This window comes from Ahaetulla prasina, chromosome 1 (assembly GCF_028640845.1).
Source record: "Ahaetulla prasina isolate Xishuangbanna chromosome 1, ASM2864084v1, whole genome shotgun sequence".
NCBI lineage: Eukaryota > Metazoa > Chordata > Lepidosauria > Squamata > Colubridae > Ahaetulla > Ahaetulla prasina.
Genome location: NC_080539.1, coordinates 186,027,234 through 186,048,505, shown reverse-complemented (window position 1 = coordinate 186,048,505; position 21,272 = coordinate 186,027,234). Strand labels below are relative to the sequence as shown.

Here is a 21,272-nt window from a genome sequence, read left to right as displayed (position 1 = left end):
TTACAAAATGTTTCCTGTTCTGCTCTAGGCCATGGTGGCTTCATATAGAGAAGTTTTTGACACTGCCTTATGTTGTTATTATCAATTTTTTAGTTTGGCTAAACTTGAGATTTCCTCAGGCTCTTTTCATCCAAGTACTAAATTGGTCTCTCTCTGCTTAGAAGTCAGCTTTGGGCAATGGCAGGGGGCGGAGAGTTGTGACAAGAGCAGTGGTAGCACCAAAAGTGGCAACAATGCCAGTGGAGCAGCTTCTGCTGCCACTGCCTCACAGGTTCTTTTCTTCTGGACTCCAGCAGGGGTTACTGCCACCGCTACCATACTGAGCTCCCTGCAGTGGCACCTGCTGCTGCAATGCAGAAGCAAAGTTGCGGACACACTGAAGTGTCACAGGTAGCCTTGCTTTCCAGAATTTAATCATTTTGCAGTGAAATATCAGAAATATGCAAATATGGGCTTGAAGCAATGAATTTGATAGCACTGTTAACACCTGAGAGCTTTGCTGGATGGAGCAAAGCATGAGATGGTGTCTCCTAGAAGATGAGCCCTACATTCCTACCTATTTGAAAGTTTTCCTGCAGCTCTTCGAATAGGGGGCCCTGGAAGAAAACTCTAGTGAGTTCACAACAGTATTGAATTAAATTTGGTTTGTCAAATCCTCTGTCATTACCCTGGTGTTTCATGTTTCTCTGGAAGAGAATAAGGACAACAGTCAGTTAGGAGAAGATGATGAGGCCAAAGTATACATGGACATTATGCAGACAGCTGGGGCTAATATTCAGCTTTCCTGGCCAAAGAGCAGAACATGTCCATTGTTGGGAGGAGCCATGGTGGCAAAGTGGTTAGAATGCAATACTGCAGACTGACTCTGCCCACAGCCTGGAGTTCGATCCTCACCAGCTCAAGATTGACTCAGTCTTCCATCCTTCCAAGACTGGTAAAATGAGGACCCAGATTGTTGGGGGCAATATCTTGACATTTGTAAACCACTCAGACAGCGCTATAAAGCACTATGGAGCAATATATAAGTCTAAGTGCTATTGCTATTGTGGGAAATTGAACTCTCTCATGAAAGAATGCAAGGAAAAGGCTGCCTTAGTGAAAGCCAGACTACCTAATCTGTGATGGACAAAGTTTTCCCAAGAGGGCCAAAGTGAAGTTTAATTGAAAATACCAAAAAAAATCTGGGGACTGTCTCATTATTATTAGTATCAAATACAATGAATCAGAATCAGAACAGAATAGAGTTGGGAGGGACCTTGGACATCTTCTAGTCCAACTGTCTGCTCAAGCAGGAGATCCTATACCATTTCAGACAAGTGACTGTCCAGTCTCTTCTTAAAAACCTCCAGTGATGAAGTACCCACAACTTCTGAAGGCAAGCTGTTCTACTGGTTAATTGTCTTCACTGTTAAGAAGTTTCTCCTTAATTCCAAGCTGCTTCTTTCCTTGATAAGTTTTCAACCATTGTTTTTTGTCCTGCCATCTGGGGTCTTTGGAAAATAATCTGTACCCCTCCTCTTTGTGGCAGCCTCTCAAATACTAGAATACTGCTATCATGTCCCCCCCTAGTCCTTCTTTTCTCTAGACTAGCCAAACCCAAATCCTGCAACTTTTCTTCATGTTTTAGTTTCCAGGTCTTTAATAATCTTAGTTGCTCTTCTTTGTACTTTTTCCAGAGTCTCAACATCTTTTTTGTAATGTGGTGACAAAAACTAGATGCAGTATCAGATTTCAGATTCTGCCTAATGTAAGGACCTACCTCAGCTACCTTCCCAAAAAAGTAAAACTCTTGAAACAGTTTACATTTCAAAAGGAACTTTTACTGAGATAGTGATTGCAGAAGAGTCAGGCAGAGTCTGAAGTTCAGCTGCAAAGCATTAGGCTAATTTTACCCTCTCAAACCCCACCCCAATATCCCATGTCCATCTGTAGCCAATAAACTGCTATAAAGGTGTGAGAAACTCCGAGGCTGGATGGTGAGAAGTTGTTGTCCTCGGTGCGTTGTGATCTTGAATACCTGGCTGGAACCAGCAGAGAGGGAGTCAGTGTAGATGGCCACTTCTCCCCCCTCAATTCCCAAGCAGTTACAGCAAAAGTGAAAGCATGCAAGCCATTCCACTCATGGTTCTCCCCCCAATCCAGATTGGCAGCGTTCTAATAGGGCTCTCACAGTGATCTTACTAAGGCTTTATAAAGTAGCACTAATACTTCATCTAATTTTGATTCTATGACTCGGTTTATATAACCAATGATTGTATTAGCTTTTTTGGCTGCTGCCGCACACTGCCGACTCATGTTTAATTAATCGTCCACTAGGACTCCAAGGTCCTTCTCACAGTTACTGTTTTTGAGCCAGGTTTTGCCTAATCTGTACTTGTACCTTTGGTTTTTTCTGTCCCAGTGTAAAACATTACTTTTTTCTACATTAAATTTCACTTTGTTGGATAGGGCTCATTGTTCAAGTGTGTCAAGATCTTTTTGGATCCTGAACTTGTCTTCTGGGGTGTTGGCTAGTCCTGCCAGGTTAATGTCATCTGCAAATCTGATGAGTTCCCCTTCTATTCCCTCATATAAGTCATTTATGAAGATATTGAAAAGTACTAGGCCTAAGACAGAATCCTGTGGCACCCCATTGCTTACTTCCTTCCATGTAGATGTAGTACCATTGAGGACAATTTGTCAGCCAGTTACAAATCCATCTGGTAGTGATGCTGTCTATCTCACATTTTTCTAACTTATCAAGATGTAGGTTGTGGTCTACTTTGTCAAATGCCTTCCTGAATTCTAAATATACTATGTCCACAGTATTTTGCTGGTCTACTGATTTAGTGACTTTGTCAAAGAATGAAATAAGATTGGTTTGGCCTGATCTGTTTTTAACAAACCCATGCTGGCTTCTAGTTATAACTTTATTTGTTTCTAGATGTTCAAGTATCTGTTTTTTAATTATTTTTTCCAGTATGTTACCAGATATTGGTGTTAGGCTGATCAGTCTGTAGATTCCTGGGTCTATTTTTTTTCCTTTTTAATTAAACACAATTACCTGAAAATATTTTGAAATTATTTAGTCAGTTCCAGCTAAAGTAAACTAATCTACAAATCAATATTTGTTGATAAATATCACTATCAATGACAATTATCAATATACTGAAGGAAACAGATTACTACACTGACCTCTTTATAAAGAGTTTTGTGCATGACAAATCTATGTATAAGTAAAGATAAGCTGTTACACATTTCTGCATAAGAACTCTAACAATATATATTGTACTCCAAATCTATGAATCTGTGCTACCGGTGATAAGAGAAATGATAATGATTCAACTTGTGATTTCCATATTTTTGGGGGTTTGTTTAAAACTGTTTTCTGTACTGAAACAGTCTTGATTCCAACCGCCTTGAAGAAATGATGTTTACAGACTCTCATGGTAAGTGTGGTTACAGATAGGGAGAGGTTAGGGAAAGAAAGAATGGTATCTCACCGGCATTCAATAAACCACTGGCGGATCTGATCTTGGAGGGTTTCTTTGATGTCTGGTCCTTCAATTTCTTTCACTCGCTCTTTGATGCTTACTAGAGCTTTCTGGAAGTCTGATTCATATTTCTCCTGAATTTCACACCTTAAAGTATCAACTTTCTGGGCACGTAATAATGAAGCACTAGGTCTCTGGAAATGGGGCGGTGGGATCTGAAAAACAGATATTGCATATGTTGTATTTCCAGTTTTATTAACATGGTTATTTTATTATTGTTAGAGGAAACTAATTCAGCTTTGTTGATGCTATATCCAGACTGAAGTGGATAAAGCAACTTGTTTTAATATGACCATTTAGGTGCCTTGATCAGGATAATAGATGACAAATACTTAGAAGATTGCAGTTTTTATTTCTCCTATTCCATTTCTTATTTTACCTTTAGTGTTTCAATTAGGAATGGTTTCATATTCTACATTAGTTTCTTATTTGGGAACTCTTTATATTAAGATTCTGTAAATGGTACTGATAACTCATATAGTATACTGCATGTAACAGAACTCAAACCAAAGGTAGTTACTATGATATATAGCAGAATTCTTTTATTACTATAGCAATAGCATTTAGACTTATATACCACTTCCTAGTGCTTTATAGCACTCTCTAAGCGGTTTATAGAGTCAACATAGAGCCCATAACAATCTGGCTCCTCATTTTACAGACCTTGGAATGATGGAAGGCTGAGTCAACCTTGAGCCAGTCAGAAATGAACTCCTGGCAGTGAATAGTGTCAGTCTGCAATACTGCATTCTAATCACTGTGCCATCATAGCTTCTTATACATTATTTTGACTTAGATCTGACTTTATGTTCATATGGCATTCATAGATCAATAGTAGAAGATAGGTTTGCACACAAAGAATAATACATTCAATAAGTAATATCTACTTCAAGGAAAGGAAATATTTTTATCTGCGATTTTAATATATTGTTGTCAGTTAAGGCAGACAGCCTCATATAGCTGATTCTGTGTAAAACAGCTTCATATGCTCACCAGACATAAACCAAGCAATTTATACATTACATCATCTTCATTTTCCACCTTTTCCATATTAAGTCATTTAATAGACAATTCTCATACAAAAAAGAGGTTTCAACCCAGTGATGAAATGCAAAATTTGTTACTACCGGTTCTGTAGCCTTTTAAAAGGCTCCTCTGACGATCCCAACTGAGTTGCCTGATCGTCAGAGGCTTTTCTTTTCTTTTAAAAGGGTTTTTTGTTTTTTTTGCGTTTAAAAGAAAAGAAAAGTGTCTGACGATCAGGCAACTCAGTTGGGATCGTCAGAGGAGCCTTTTAAAAGCATTTTTTCTACAGCCTCTTAAGCTGAGACTCAGCTGGGCATGTGGGGGGGGGCAGGGATTTTTGCTACTGGTTCTCCGAACCACCCGCCGCCATTGCTACCGGATTTCACCCAATTCAACCACTGGTACATTTTATCTATATCCTTGAATCATGCTGATATTTTATAACTGATTCCACCAGGATGGTTGGAACTACATGTGTACCTTCCAATGCTGATTTATAAATCAGGCACAGCATTATCTTTCCCTTTCTGATAATTTCAATGTCACTGTGGCAAGTCTGGGTTTATTTCAATCAAAGCATCTTAATTTCTAATTTTGTTTTGGGGATCTGCCACCTCTAACACAAAATTTCTGGTATTTCTTATAAAAACCCATCTTTCTTATATTGAAACTCTCTAAGAGATTAAGGTAAAGGTAAAAGTTCTCCTCGCAGATATGTGCTAGCCGTTCCCGACTCTAGGGGGCAGTGCTCATCTCTGTTTCAAAGCCAAAGAGCCAGCGCTGTCCGAAGACGTCTCCATGGTCATGTGGCTGGCATGACTAAATGCCAAAGGCACATGGAACGCTATTACGTACCCACCAAGGGTGGCCCCTATTTTTCTACTTGCATTTTTTATGTGCTTTTGAACTGCTAGGTTGGCAGAAGTTGGGACAAGTAACGGGAGCTCACCCTGTTACACGGCACTAGGGATTCGAACCCCTGAACTGCTGACCTTTCAATCGACAAGATCAGCATATTTAGCCACTGAGCCACTGCATCCCTAGTATCTAAGAGATTAGATTATATTTAATAATCTGCCCATCCAACAAAATCTGGAAGAGAGACCCTGCTGAAGGTCCATTTCCAAGACAGTTCCATTTACAGAGATCCTATAGCAGGGCTTTCTCTTATGGAATAACTTGCCTCTCCCTTTTCTAGTAGCTTCCATGAAGAAGTAAAAATGTAGGTCTGGAAGAACATTTGGGAGATATTAGGTGTTGATAAACTATTCAAATTAGTCTGTACTATTTTAATATATACTGTAGAGCAGGGATGTCCAAACTTGGGCCCTTGAAGAGTGGTGGACTTCAACTCCCAGAATTCCCCAGCCAGCAACTTGCTCATATTTATAGCTCATGCTGGCCAGGGAATTCTGGGATTTGAAGTCCACCACTCTTCAAGGGGCCAAGTTTGGACACCTCTGCTGTAGAGGCTTCTTCTTTGTAGTTATTCCCATGTTATGACAGGGACTGCTTGTTGGCAAAGTCATCTCCATCAGAGGCAATGGCCACATATTTCATGTTCTTCTTGATGTGATCCATCCACTTTTTCTATGGAGTCGCTAGCCATCAGGATCCAGTTGCATGGCTGTTCTTGCCACCAAGTCCTCTTTATTGCGTACAATGTGCCCATACTATCTAATTCTTCCAATGTATATTATAGAGTTGAGCGTGGAGGTTGATTCTCCAAGCTTGTGGGCTGGTTTCCAAAAGTTTTGTTACCAGGCTAAGTAACATCTTCAGCAGAGTTAAGGGATGTTTGTGTTGGTGTTCTGCTTATAAAGGCTTTGTGTGGTAAATCTTGTGATGGGGAGGTCACATCAGTTGAGGGTCTTGTGCTGGGTCAGGTGTGGTTTACATCAGGTGAGAGTCTTGTAATGATGATGGAAAACTCTTAAAAATATCACCGGCTATGGCAAACCTCCTTCCCAGGCTGAAGGTAATCAACAACTGGCAGATGACCTGAATGAGTTTTACTGCAGGTTTGAAAGGAAACTACAGCCACTTATCTCCACAACCCCCATCTCAGATACACCAACAACAGCCAAGCCTCCTACAACTGACCCCATTTCATTGGGTTCACAACCCCTAGTGATCACAGAAAAGGAAGTGCAGGACCTATTTCACAGACAAAAGCCAGGAAAAGCTCCAGGCCCAGACAAGATAACTCCTTCTTGCTTAAAAGTCTGTGCTGACCAATTGGCCCCCATCTTCACCCATATTTTCAATAAATCACTAGAGATGTGCTATGTTCCTTCTTGCTTCAAACGCTCTACCATCATCCCAGTGCCGAAGAAGCCCACCATCAAGGAACTGAATGACTACAGACCAGTTGCTTTAACATCTGTAGTCATGAAAACCTTTGAAAGGCTAGTGCTTTCCTACCTGAAAACCATCACGAATCCGCTCTTAGACCCCTTGCAATTTGCATACCGAGCAAATAGATCAACAGATGATGCTGTTAATATGGCTCTGCACTACATCCTACAACATCTTGAGTCTCCAAAGACCTATGCAAGGGTCCTTTTTGTAGACTTTAGTTCAGCATTCAATACCATCATTCCAGACATTCTTCTAACTAAGCTAAACCAGCTACAGGTACCGGAACAGACTTGTAAGTGGATCACAAGCTTCCTAACAAACAGGAAGCAGCAGGTGAAGCTAAGCAAGATCACATCAAATACCTGTACAATTAGCACAGGGGCCCCCCAAGGCTGTGTGCTCTCGCCACTTCTCTTCTCTCTGTATACCAATGACTGCATCTCCAATGATCCATTTGTTAAGCTACTGAAGTTCGCAGATGACACAACAGTGATTGGTCTCATTCGAGACAATGATGAATCTGCATATAGACGAGAGGTCGAACGACTAGCCTTGTGGTGCAACCAAAACAATCTGGAACTGAACACACTCAAAACCGTAGAAATGGTGGTAGACTTTAGGAAAAACCCTTCCATACTTCCACCTCTCACAATACTTGACAACACAGTATCAACAGTAGAAACCTTCAAATTTCTGGGTTCTATCATATCGCAAGATCTCAAATGGACAGCTAACATCAAAAACATCATTAAAAAAGGACAACAAAGAATGTTCTTTCTGCGCCAACTCAGTAAGCTCAAACTGCCCAAGGAGCTGCTGATCCAATTCTACAGAAGAATTATTGAGTCTGTCATTTGCACCTCTATAACTGTCTGGTTCGGTTCTGCAACCCAACAAGAAAAACACAGACTTCAGAGGATAATTAGAACTGCAGAAAAAATAATTGCTACCAACTTGCCTTCCATTGAGGACCTGTATACTGCACGAATCAAGAAGAGGGCCGTGAAAATATTTGCAGATCCCTCGCATCCTGGACATAAACTGTTTCAACTCCTACCCTCAAAACGACGCTATAGAGCACTGCACACCAGGACAACTAGACACAAGAACAGTTTTTTCCCGAAGGCCATCACTCTGCTAAACAAATAATTCCCTCAACACTGTCAGACTATTTACTGAATCTGCACTACTATTAATCGTTTCATAGTTCCCATCACCAATCTCTTTCCACTTATGACTGTATGACTATAACTTGTTGCTAGCAATCCTTATGATTTATATTGATATATTGATCATCAATTGTGTTGTAAATGTTGTACCTTGATGAACGTATCTTTTCTTTTATGTACACTGAGAGCATATGCACCAAGACAAATTCCTTGTGTGTCCAATCACACTTGGCCAATAAAAAATTCTATTCTATTCTATGATGGGGAGTTCATGTCAGATGAGGGTCACTGGGAGGTAAAGTTTTGGTTGCATGAATTGGTTAGGGGTGAAATGTAAAATTTGTTGCAACTGGTTCTGTGGGCGTGGTTTGTGGGGGGGGGTAATGTGACTGGGTGGGCACGGCCAAGTTTTTTTAAAGAATTTTTTCATTTCTTTTCTTTTCAAAGCACTTTTTTTGCCTTTAAAAGAAAAAAAAGCTTCTGACAATAGGGCAACTCACCTGGAATCGCTAGAGGAGCCTTTTAAAAGCATTTTTTCTACCTCCTCTTCGGCTTTTAAAAACTTCTGATGATCCCAACTGAGCCGCGCAATCGTCAAAGGCCGAAGAAAAATGCTTTTAAAAGTAAAAAAACCAAAACCTGATGATTGTGCGGCTCAGCTGAGCATGTGGGTGGGGCAGGGATTTTTGCTACCGGTTCTCCGAACCACCCGCCACCATCGCTACCGGATCAGGTGATCCAGTCCGAACTGGGAGCATTTCACCCCTAGGGTTGGTGCTATTGCTGTTTGACTCCTCAGTTGAATTCTGAGGAGTTCGTAGGCTGGTTATAGGTCCATGTCTGTTGATAGAACTGCTTGTGAAATTCTAGGCTTCATCAAACTCATATGCATGGTGGGTGATAGCATGGCCAATGATTCTAGTATCGTTCTAATCAAATTGATGCTGTTTGGTGTCAGTGTGGGTAGAGATTAGGGATTTGGGATCCTGGCATTTGACTGCCAGCTGGTGTTCATGTATTCTAATTTTTAATCAATGTGATATTTGTACCACATAGAATTGGTTGCAAATGTTACAGATAATATCATAAATTACATTGTGTCTTTCATCCTTCTGTACCTTGTCTTTGGTTTTGGATAGTTCTTAAGAGGAATGTGCTGTGGATTTTTGTGCTATTATTATTTTTTTTAATTTCTTTTTGTCACAACAATTGTCATAGATAAAACAACATATCTTGAAGAAAATATATATATGTTTTCTGAGGTTTTCACGGGTGTTTGTATATAGGTCTTTGGTTGTTCGGGTTTTCTCCCGTGTAAAATTGGAAGTGTCTTGGCGACGTTTCGACGAAGTCTCATTCGTCATCTTCAGGCTTCAGCTTCGTGCTTCTGGGAGCAATGTGTGATCGCAGCTGTTTCTTCCTTTTAACTGCTAGTGGGGGTTTGAACTGATTGGGTGGGAGCTTGGCTGTGCTCTGATTGGATGGGGGTTTTTCTGTGCTCTGATTGGCTGGGGGTGTGTCCTGTGTTGGTGGGGGCTTGGTTGTGCTCAGTCTAGTCTGTGCTGCAGGGGGTTTTGAGCTGGTGAGCTGCATAGCTGTTGTTTGGCTTTGTGGTCGTGCTACATCTTCATAGTGGGTGTCAGTCTGCTGCATGAATGGATTGGAGGGGTTTGAAATGGCTAATGTTGCAGCTGCGGTCTGGCTTCTGGTCCTTGGTCGTGCTTCATGATCAGTGTGGGTTTGGGTCTGCTTTCTGGGTGGATGTGCGGTGGTGACATCCTGTGTGGACCTTTACTTATATACATATATAAGTACTTATATATATATATAAGTAAAAAAAATATGCATCAACTATATTAATTTGATATAATGAAGGGAACAATAGGACAGGAATGGTAGGCACTTTTGTGCTCTTATGCACGCCCCTTATAGTCCTCTTAGGAATGGGGTGAGGTCAATAGTAGACAGTTTTTGGTTGAAGATTTTGGGATTTTGAGTAGAGACTATGGAGTCAGGTAATGAGTTCCAAGCATTAACAACTCTGTTACAGAAGTCATATTTTCTGCAATCAAGTTTGAAGCGGTTGACATTTAGCTTGAATCTATTTTTTGCTCTTGTAATATTGCAATTGAAGCTGAAGTAGTCTTTTATAGGAAGGATATTGCAATAGATGATTTTGTGTGTTAAACACAGGTCATGTCGAAGTCGACGGAGTTGTAAGTTTTCTAATCCCAGGATTTCAAGTCTGTTGGTATAAGGTATTTTGTTGTTTTCGGAGGAGTGAAGAACTCTTCTAGTAAAATATTTCTGGACTCATTCTATTGTATTTATGTCAGAGATGTGGTATGGGTTCCAGACGGATGAGCTGTATTCAAGAATAGGTCTGGCAAATGTTTTGTATGCTCTAGTTAGTAGTGTAGAGTTTTTAGAAAAGAAGCTGCGTAAAATTAGGTTTACAACTCTTAGGGCCTTTTTTGCTATGTAGTTGCAGTGGGCTTTGGCATTAAGGTCATTTGATATGAGAACTCCAAGATCTTTGACAGGGTGGGGGTCGTCAGTTAGGTAATGTCCATCAAGTTTGTACTTGATGTTAGGGTTCTTTTTTCCAATATGTAAGACTGAGCATTTGCTGGTTGAGATTTGGAGTTGCCAAGTTTTAGACCAATCGGAAATTAAGTCGAGGTCTTCTTGAAGGGTAGAAGTATTATTAGTGGTATTAAATAGTTTGACATCATCAGCAAAAAGAACACAATAACTTGAGATGAGGTCACAGAGATCATTTATGTGTAGTATGAAGAGTGTTGGTCCAATATTGTGTTGGGGAACACCACTTTTGACAGGAACAGGATTTGGTATAGCGTTGCCAATTTTGACTACTTGTTGTCTGTTTGACAGGAAGGCATTTATCCAATTATGAAGAGGTCCTGAAATGCCGTAGGATTTTAGTTTGAGGAGTAATTTATCATGTACTACTGAATCAAAAGCTTTGCAGAAGTCTATGTAGATTGCATCTATTGCTTTTCCTTGATCAAGGTTGGTAGTCCATATGTTTTTGCAGTGGAGAAGTTGTAGGTTACAAGACAATTTTTTTCTGAAACCAAATTGTTTATTAGAGAGAAGTTCGTTTGTTTCAAGATGGAATGTAATGGATTGGTTTATGATGGATTCCATTACTTTGCATGAGACACAACATAGAGAGATTGGTCTGTAATTTTTAACAAGGCTTGGATCTCCTTTTTTGAAGATAGGGATGACTGTGGCTAGAGACCAGAGTTTTGGAAGGGAACAAGTTTTGAAGTCTTTATTAAAGATTATGCTTAGGGGTTCAGCTATATTAATTGAAAGTTTTTTTTAAAAGTATGCACATAGTCCATCTGGTCCAATAGATAATGATGGTTTCAGGTTGCGAAGGGCTTTTTCAACATTATATTCTGTGAAGTCTATATGTGTTAGGTCGTTGTTATCTTCTGTGGAATCTATATGTGTTGTTAACATTTTTGGTACGATTGAGGAATGTTGGATATGAGCCATCACTGTTTACAAAGACGGAGCCAAAGAATGTGTTAAAGAGATTTGCTTTAAATGTTTCGTCAGTACATTCTTTGCCGTTAGGTTCTTTTAGTGGTGGAATGGATCTTGTTTCTTTAAGTTTATTGTTCACAAAATTATAAAAAGCACGACTGGAATAGGTGCATAGAACGTCTTCTTCTTGTTTAGTGTGGTAAGTGTTACATTCTGTTTTTATTTGGTTGCAAATATTTTTGTAGCGGTTTTTGAAGTTTGCTACATAACCCTTTTTGTTTTTTTTCCAGAGGGATTTTTTTTTTGGATTGCAGCTTTTTTATTGATATGGGAAATTTCTTTTTCTTTTTGATTTTGGTGATGATTTGTGGTACATATATTTTGATGGTTTTATTGATTTCAAGTAGGAATACTTTATAGTGGTCTTTTGTAGTGATACAGGTTGAGAATAGATTTTGCCAGTCAAAAAATGAGAGATCATTGTTTATAAGGTCATAGTTGGCTTTTTTAAAATTGAAGTTTGGAGTACTTTGTTGAGACGATTTATGCGAGGGCGTATGTTTAGATAAAAGTCTATCATGCAGTGGTCACTGTTGGAAAAGGGTTCTTTTACTTGTAGTCCATAAATTGAGTTTGTGTTATTACAAAAGATGAGGTCGAGGCGGTTCATGAGTCTAGTATTGTTAGTTACTAGTTGTTCAAGGCCTAGGTTTGTAACTGCGTTGTATAGTGTAGTATGGATTGGTTCGGTTGTACATTCGTTTGTTATCCAGTTTATAGAAGGTAGATTTAGGTAGATTCTCTCCCAGAAAGATGAGAGGATATGGGCAAGAGGTAGCCCATGTTAGTAGTGAGGTTAACATATTTGCATGAGTGATGTCGTAGTCAGGGGCTCTGTAGCATAGTATGAATCTTAGTGTGGTATTGGTGGTCAAGTCACATACAATAGTTTCAGGTAGAGAGAGTTTATGTGCAACTTGAATATTTTTTAAGTTCAGTGATTTTTTTGTAAAAAATAGCTACTCCACCACCTCTGTGGTGATCACGATCTGATCGAAGGACTTGGTATTCTTTGTTTGAAATAATGGAGTCAGTGAAGGATGAGTTTAGCCATGTTTCACAAACAAATATGATGTCAAATGTACCACTGTTTAATAAGAGGATAAATTCAGGTAATTTGTTTACAATACTTCTTGCATTTAATAATTTACATTTGAGACCTGTAGAATTAAGTGTAGGAGAGGTAAGAGGCGTGCATACCTAGTTTTGATTGGTAGTTGATTGAGGGTTTTTTTGTAACAGGTGGTAGATGATAGGTTGGTTGAGTAATGAGTGGTTGATCGTTGGATGGTTGAGGATTTGTAGGTTGATCGACGGATGAATGGGTGTTTTGATTTATAGATAGATGGATGCCTTGTTTGATGGATGGTTGAATGTTTTGATTGGAGTGAGATTGGGTGATAGGTTGGGTGATGGGTTGGGTGATAGGGTTTTGATTAAAGGATTTTCTTTTTATGCAGTCTGCACGGTAGTCAATATAAAGGTTGGTTTCTCCTTCTTCTAGTCGTCGTTTGAGCTCTGAACGAAGTTCATGGGATCTAATACATTGTAGGAATGATAAGTCTGGTCTAGCTCTAAGTTTGTTGTAGCTGAGGTTGTTTTTGGCTATTGTGTTTATAGTATAAATGAGATTTCTTTTGCTGGTTTCATTTTTGCATATGATTCTACAGAATTTGAGTGCTACTGAACCATCGTTGTATTTGAATTCAGGTCCATCTCTGGAGACTTCGGTTATTTCACTAGGGTCAAAGGATGTTAATTTGTAATTTGAAATGATATTTCGTATTTTATCAATATCTGGTTCATCTGTAATATCTAGACCAAATAATATAGCCTTTTGACGTTTTTTCTCTCTCTCCATTGTATCTTTTACTAGCATTTCTACGTTGTTAGGGTGATTGGTAGATGTTTGTGATTTAGTTTGTGTACAAGGCAATGTTTGTGTACAATGTTGAGTTCGGAGATGTTTTTGGTCAGTTGTGGTTTCATTTATTTTAGTTGTAATTTTATTTTCAAGGTTAGCTATAATTTTATTTTCAAGGTTTGAGAAACGTTCATCAAGTTGTGCATCCAGGTTTGTGAAACGTGTATCCAGTTTTGAGAAACGTGTATCCAGGTTTGAGGAATGTGCATCCAGGTTTGTGAAACGTGCATCAAGTTGTGCATCCAGATGTGCTAGTAATTTATTTTCTAAGTATGTTTGAATGTTGTTAATGATGGTTTTTTCAATGTTTGATATAATAGAGTTAGTGATAGTTTTTTCTAGGTTAGCTTGAATGGATTCGATGATATTTTGTTGAAATTTTGTAAATGTATCTATGTTTGGTGAATTATCTGAAATGGGATTTTTGCAGTTATGACATAAGTTTGTTTCGTATTGGTCATTATTTGCAGTTGCGTCTATTGATCAGGAGCGTTTTGGATTTTTATTGGAATTTCTACCTGGCATGATTGATATTCAGTTAATATTTTACAGTTGATTTTGCTGTAATTATATTAATGTTAATAGGTGGTCAATCTTTCCACAAGGTGGCAGTGTTGTAAAGATGGAGAATGGTTGGATGTAGGAATCAAATTTAGTGAGATAGAATTTCTCTATTACTCTATATACTTTAATTTTTTCCCTTTCACAGCTTTTCCACTTTAATCTTTCTTTTCCATATCTTTTAACTGTAAGATAACACTTTTTAAGGATGTGAGGTTTGAGTTCGTGGGGATGTTGATGATGGAGGTAGCGTGGTTGATAGTGACAGCGGATGTTGGAGTTAGTAGAGAAGGAAGTGGTGGGAAGATGAAGATGGATGAAAGCAGTGATAACGGTGATGGTAGATGCTGGAGGTAGTAGAGGAGGAGTTTGTGGGGGGATAGAGATAATTTTAAAAGACTCACCCTGGCAATTTACTCTGTTTTAGTTGAGATTCTCTTTGGCGGGAATTTCAAAAATTCAATCTCAGCAGCACTTTGGTGGAGGTTAGCGGTGGAGAACGTAGCCAGTAACCGTTTCAAGAATCACTACGGCTGATGCTTTGGTCCGGGCTGCGGGTGCGGCTGTGGTTTTGCTGTGATGGGCTTCGCTGTGGCTGATGCTTTGTAGGCGGCAGGCGCATCGGATGCCTTTGGTCCTGGTTGCGGTTGTGGTTTCGTTGTGGCGGGCGCGTGGGCGGCGGGCACCTTGGACGCTCGGCTACGGCGGCTGTGGTATTGCGGGCACCTGGAATTCAGCTGCGCCTCAGTCCCAGTGGCGGCGGGCACCTCAGTCCCAGTGGCGGCGGGCTAGGGGTTGGAGAATTCTGGCTGTCATTTCCAACATCCCTTTTGTGTATGATAGAGTTAGTTTTTGCGTGGTGGATGGCATTGTGGTTTGGGTGCTTTGTTTGAATACAAAGTTTTTTGGATAGCCATTGCATAGAAAGATGTCAAGCAGCTATTTCTCTTCTGCTTTTTTTTTTGTAAAAAGTTTTTTTTTTTAACACACACACCAACATACATTTTTTCTGAACAGAATATTGCCCAAGTTTCAGATTTATACAACTTCTAGTTCTCTTCCAACATTCTGTATGTTTACATTAATGTATTTTCCCTTATGTCTCTCATTTTTGTTTTCTTTCCTTTATTTATGTTGTATATTTAATCTTACCCTTTGCCCTGAATTCTAATCATTTATCAACTTCCCTCTTCCCCCCCTTCTCTCATTGCTCCCTCTAAATTAAACTATTTCCAAGTCAATCGTTATCAAAATTGGTATTTGTAAAGTTTTATACATACTACTTATCAAACGTTAGAATCATTCATATATTTGCAATTCAAAACAATTCATATAATATTCAACTGTTTATAAATTTATAATAAACCATAATCAAAAAAGAAAAAAAACTTAATCTTCATATCATTTCTAATGCTTTAAGTGAATTTCATAATTACAATTAAAAAACTTTTTATATTTTCAAATTCAAATTTTTAATATTTAAACCATTTAATATATTGTCAGCTATTTTTTTTATTTTCCTTTCTGTCTTTCTTCTTTTTTTCTTTTTTCTTTTAAAATCCTTTACTCTCTTTGCTTGCCCTGTATTTCTATCCACTCTCCTCTTTCCCCTTTCCCTTGTTCTTATATTCTCACTGTTACTCCCATGAGGTCCTTTAACTTTGTATTTTCCCCCTCCCTTTTTTTCTCCTTGTCTCCTTCTGCCCTCACTATTTTTATCTGTTCTCCTAGTTTGCAATATTTTTCCAACTGCTCTCCTTTTTCCCCTTTTATTTATTTATTTATTTGATTTTTAATTATTCTTCTTTTGCCACTGTCAATCCCAGTGTAATCATCTGTGGTTTTTGTGGTTTTTCTCTTCCCCCTTCTTTCTCCCTTTGTCTCTTTCCAACCTTTCTATTTTTATCATCATTAATTTTTTCATCATTATTCCCCACACAATTATTTAATTTTTCACAGTATTTTTTTTCTTTATCTTCAATAACTCTCTTGCTTCTTCTTCATAATTTCCATGTCTTCTTGGGTATATTCCAACACAGTTTCTAGTTCATCCAATTTCAGTTTTCCATGAGACCTTGTGATTATTTCTTTTATTTCCTGTTTTAAAGTCATATGCATCGGTTTCATCATTTCAATTATTTCCTGTGCCATTCTATATTTTCTGGGTTTTATTTCACCTTCCTTGATTATCATAGTAAAACAGCTTGCAGGCACACAAATCCTCTCCCAAAGTTTCCACTGGTCTTATCACTTTAAAGAAAAACTTTTTCCAAAACAAATTAGTCGTTGTATTTTTTCCTCCATCTGAGGGGGTCTCTCTCCAACCCACAATTCCAATCAACAAGCTGCAAAAGTATCCATTTTTGTTTTTAAAAAATTTTTACTACTTCTTCTTTTTTTCCCCCAAAAAAATTTAATTTAAAGTCCGTGTCCAAATCTATTCATTTTAAAGTCCAGTCCAGATCCAATTTGAAGGGAAAAGGGGAAAATAAAAAGAAATGTCACCAGGCTTTTGATTATAGTTCCCTCAATTCTTTCTTTTATAGACAAAAAGACCTTCTGAAAGTTCTCAAGCCTCACCAAATCTGTTTATGGGTTTCCTCCCCACACTTCTTCTGTTTTGGGTATCTCCACAAATTATATTCCAAAAACCCAAATTCCCTTTTGGGCTTTAGGGCTTGATATTTCCATTTTATTTTTTCCTTTCTGTATTCACGTTCCCCACTCAATTTAGCCGCTATTTAATATAAGGGGCGTGCATAAGAGCACAAAAATGCCTACTGTTCCTGTCCTATTGTTCCCTTCATTATATCAAAGTAATATAGTTGATGCATATTTTTTTACTCATATATATATATATTTTCTTCAAGATATGTTGTTTTATCTATGATAATTGTTTGTGTATACTGTTGTGACAAAAAGAAAAGAAAAATTTCATCGCCGGGACATCTTTTACCAAATTTAAGTTAATTTCTTTTTCCTGTGAGTTGGTATTCATTCACCCGGGTTCAATATTCCGTCCAAATCACCACTCCTGCTCAAAATCTTGGTTCGGTTACCCCAGTTTAAGGATGACCGCTATGGCACCTCCCCCACCACCGAGTCAAGAGTTTTCTCTGACCTCTGAGGAACTTGCCGGTTCCTCTTAGTCTTCCGAAATGCCTCTCTTTCTTCCCCGTCCCTACAGGACAGATCTGGTCCGAAGACACCTCAGCATCGGTTCATCTGCCCAGGATTTTGTGAAGCTCATCAGAGCTTGCTATTCCCCGACTGTCTCACCACAACACTTCCAGTCAAATCCTCTCTTCTGCTTTTCTTGATGCTGTTGTGGTGCATTAACTAAGAGTTTGAGTTTCCTCTACAAGGTTTTTGTTGTACATCAACATACAAATTAGCAAAAACCCTGCAGAGGAAACTCAGACACTTAGTCAACAACTCAACCTATTCAATAAATTCCCCAGAACAATTTCTCCAACTCATCGAGCACATCAAGATCAACAAGGAAGAAATTGTGGTCTCCTTCGATGTCACTGCACTCTTCAGTTCAACTGACATTGAACAACCCATGTCCATAGAAATCACCATGAAACCTCTGGACCTATGCCTCTCAACACATACTTCATCGGGAAAATCTATAAGCAAGTTCAAGGCATTCAGTGGTATCACCCATATCAGGCCTAATAGCAGAAGTAGTCATGTAAAAACTCAAAGCCCTATCCACAATTTAACTAAAATTCTGGACATGCTATATCAATGACATCTTCATCATAAAATGGTCCCAAGTTAAAGAAACATACCACCTACTCAACAACATACCCCCCGGGATCAAATTCACACATGAAGAGGAAATGGACAAAAGATTCCCATTCTGCGACATTGACATAAAGAGACTAGACAATGGAGAATTGGAAACCTGTGTCTATCACAAATCTACCCACACAAACCAGATCCTCAGCTTCAAAAGCAACCTCCCCACTCCACACAAAAGCAGCTGCATCCAGACTCTCTTCAGAAAGGTCAAGAAACACTGCAGCACCACAACATTAAGAAAAGCAGAAGAGAAATAGGGTTAGGTGTTTTCTTACTGTTTTCTTGCCTATTTTGATTTGTAGTCCTAATTTTCACTTGCATTCCTAATCTTATGCTGTCCTTCCCTCACACACCATGGGTGCAAGGCATCCTTATTAAGGCTTCCAAGCCTGAATTGGTATTCCCCAGATGGCACCAGCTTAACCTCAATGAGTTCCACAAGCTTCTCAAATGAAGCCAATACTAGTCCTCAAGACAAAGGCAAATCCACAGACAAAGGCAAGGCAAGGCAAGGCAAGGCAAACAGCTGAAAAGACACAATCCAAAGTTCAAGGCAAGAACACACAGCAAGAAAACAAACATGCTGTTCCCAACATCAACATTATACCCTGCTGTGCTAAACAGCCAACTTCTTGTGCAGCCCATCAAGAAGGGTGAGGCTGCCTCCTCGCAAGTAATCTGGCTGACCTTCACTGCTCCTGCCTTTTCTTTGCCCTACGTGGTCTTGGATCAGTGCAGAAGGCAGTTCCTCTTCCTCATCACTGACCAGCTGCAGCTGCATGCTTTCCCCACCTGAAGCCTCAGGGCTGTCCTGCTGCAGCTGGGCTTCAGCCAAATCACTCTCAGATGGCTGCTTGGAGGAACTGCTTTATCTTCCTCCAAGCTGAAATGTTGAGAGCTATCTGGAGAAGCATCTGAGGGAGTCATCACAAATATGTGTTTTACAGTACTATTTTTGTTAGGTTGGACTATATTTTCATTTTGTGTAAAGAGAGGTACAAAGAATGAATTAAGCAGTTCCCATTTCTGCTGCCCATTGCTACCTTCCCCCTTTAGTGGACTGATCGTTTCCTTGACTTTTATCTTGTTTTTATATGTTGAAAGGTGGCAAAGAGGTAATGGGCAGCAGAAAGCAGTTCCCCTTTCTGCTGCCCGTTACTTCCATGCGACCTTCTCCCTTCAGTAGACTGATTGTTTCCTTGATTTTCATCTTATTTTTTATATTTTGAAAGAAACGTTTTACATTATTTTTGACATTGATTCTTGGATTTTTTTTCCTCAGTAGTATTGTGCTAGACTGGGCATAGACATCTTTTATCATTTCATCCATATTAGTAAGAATTAAATGAAGTACAGCTGACCCTCTAATTCCCTCCTCTACTTTTTGGATGATAAAGTTTTCTGCTAGGTTCGTCAGGAAGCTGTTTGATCTTCCACTTGATGCAGTTTGTCTCCCAGTTGATGGCAAGTTAAAGTCCCTATTACTATTGTAGTGCTCTTCCTGCACACTTTAGCTAGCTGATTAGCAAAATTTTATCTATTTACTCCGATTTGGTGGTCTGTAGTATAACCTATCGCAATATACTTCTTTTTTCCTTTTATATTAACCAAAATGCATTGAAGGTTTTCATTTTTGTATTCTATAGAGGTATAATTATTTCTTATATATACTGTATTTTTCGGAGTATAAGACGCTCCAGACTGTAAGACACATCTATCTTTTTTGGTGAGGAAAACAAGAAAAAGAAATCTGCCTCCCAGCAATTTTGTCTCGTTACAGCAAACAGCCTGCTTACTTTCATTTTCGTTTTCAGCATAGCTTGATTAGCACAAGAAAAAAAATCTGCTCCCAGCAATTTACCTCCTTGCAGCAAAGGCCGGCACAGCAATAGGCAATGGCAGCCTGCAGCCTGAAACAGCTGAGAGTTGGGAGGCTGATCCAAGGGACAATCAACTTATTCTAATTATGCATGCTGAAGCTGAAACGAGCTGTTTCTTCCTGCTGCTTGATGCTAAGGAGATAAATTGCTGGGAGGCAGAGGCCAAAGGGCGCAGGTCAGTGGGTGGATGGGGCTACATTCGGTGTATAAGATGCACTTAAATTTTCACCCCCTTTTAGGGGGGAAAAAGGTGCGTCTTATACTTCAAAATACGGTAATACAACTCCACTTCTCTTTTATTTATAGTTGTATAGTGCATAACATTAGGTAACAGACTTAACAAAGCAGTGCTGATTATTATATTCCTTTATTTAAGATCATCACGCTTTCTAGGGTTGAGGATGAAAAAAATCAAACAACATGCACAGAAACTACTCCTGCATGTTGATAGAAGATATTTATATACAGTTGACCAACTTCTGCTCTCCCTTCAGCTACCTTTTAATAGTAGAAGCAGTGTGTCTTTTTAATCCACCTCCTGTTATCCTCCTGTATTTTTTTCTGGGTAAGGGGCATTATTTAAAATTTTGACAGCATGCCATGGTGTTATGCAGATTGATAGGTGTGGTTCAATAAAATAAAAGGCAGAGTCCAGACAGAATCCAGGTGTGTATTGATAAGCCAATGTGCTCATTCAGCTGAATAAAGATGGGTCCTTCCTAACAAGGAAAGCTGAACAGTGTGAGGCAGATATTTATACATTTCTTTGCTTGCATTTAGTTATGTAAGAGGAAGCTGGCACACAACAGATAAGGTATAGATTGGACTTACCTGACACACCCTTTCTCACGACGGTGAAAACGGCAGTCAGGAGGAGGGTTTGACTGTCTGTCAAGTTTGGAGGATAGAGTCTGCAGAACTGTTTAAGCCCCGCCTCTTCCTGTTGGGCTCCAGTTTTTGGTGAGGTTGCTGTCGCAGACTGACTTGTCTTCCTGAAATGAGAAACAGTTAGTGACCGCCCTCCCCCTCGGCTAGTGGCCAGCCCAATTAGGGAGGGGCTGACTGCCATTTTCACCATCGTGAGAAAGACGTATCAGGTAAGTCCAACGCCCATTCTCCACTTCAGTGAGAAACGGCAGTCAGAAAGGACATACTAAAGCTTGTTTGTCCATCTGGGAAGGTGACAGCCGGCCGCCGTCTTACTGAATGTGAAGGACACTCTGCAACACTCTCCTGCCAAAAGCAGCATCTGCCGAGGTATACGAATTCAGCTTGTAATGCCTGATGAAAGGCGTTGGAGTAGTCCACGTTGCGGCCTTACAAACCTCCTGTAGAGGTGCTTGAGTAGACCATGCCGTGGATGTAGCCTCACTTCGCGTGGAATGTGCGGTTATATTTGAAGGTCGTGGTAATGACTGAAGATCAT

General features: G+C 39.4%; 1 protein-coding gene across 1 annotated transcript in view; it reads right to left on the bottom strand.

The window, feature by feature from the left end:
• The window catches only part of IQCA1 (IQ motif containing with AAA domain 1), a 331,503-nt gene that overhangs the window by 187,374 nt on the left and 122,857 nt on the right, over positions 1-21,272 (bottom strand). The window contains exon 6 of the mRNA XM_058185159.1: positions 3,483-3,688. Within this exon, the coding sequence (XP_058041142.1) occupies positions 3,483-3,688 (206 nt within the window). The remainder of the gene's footprint in view (positions 1-3,482; positions 3,689-21,272) is intronic.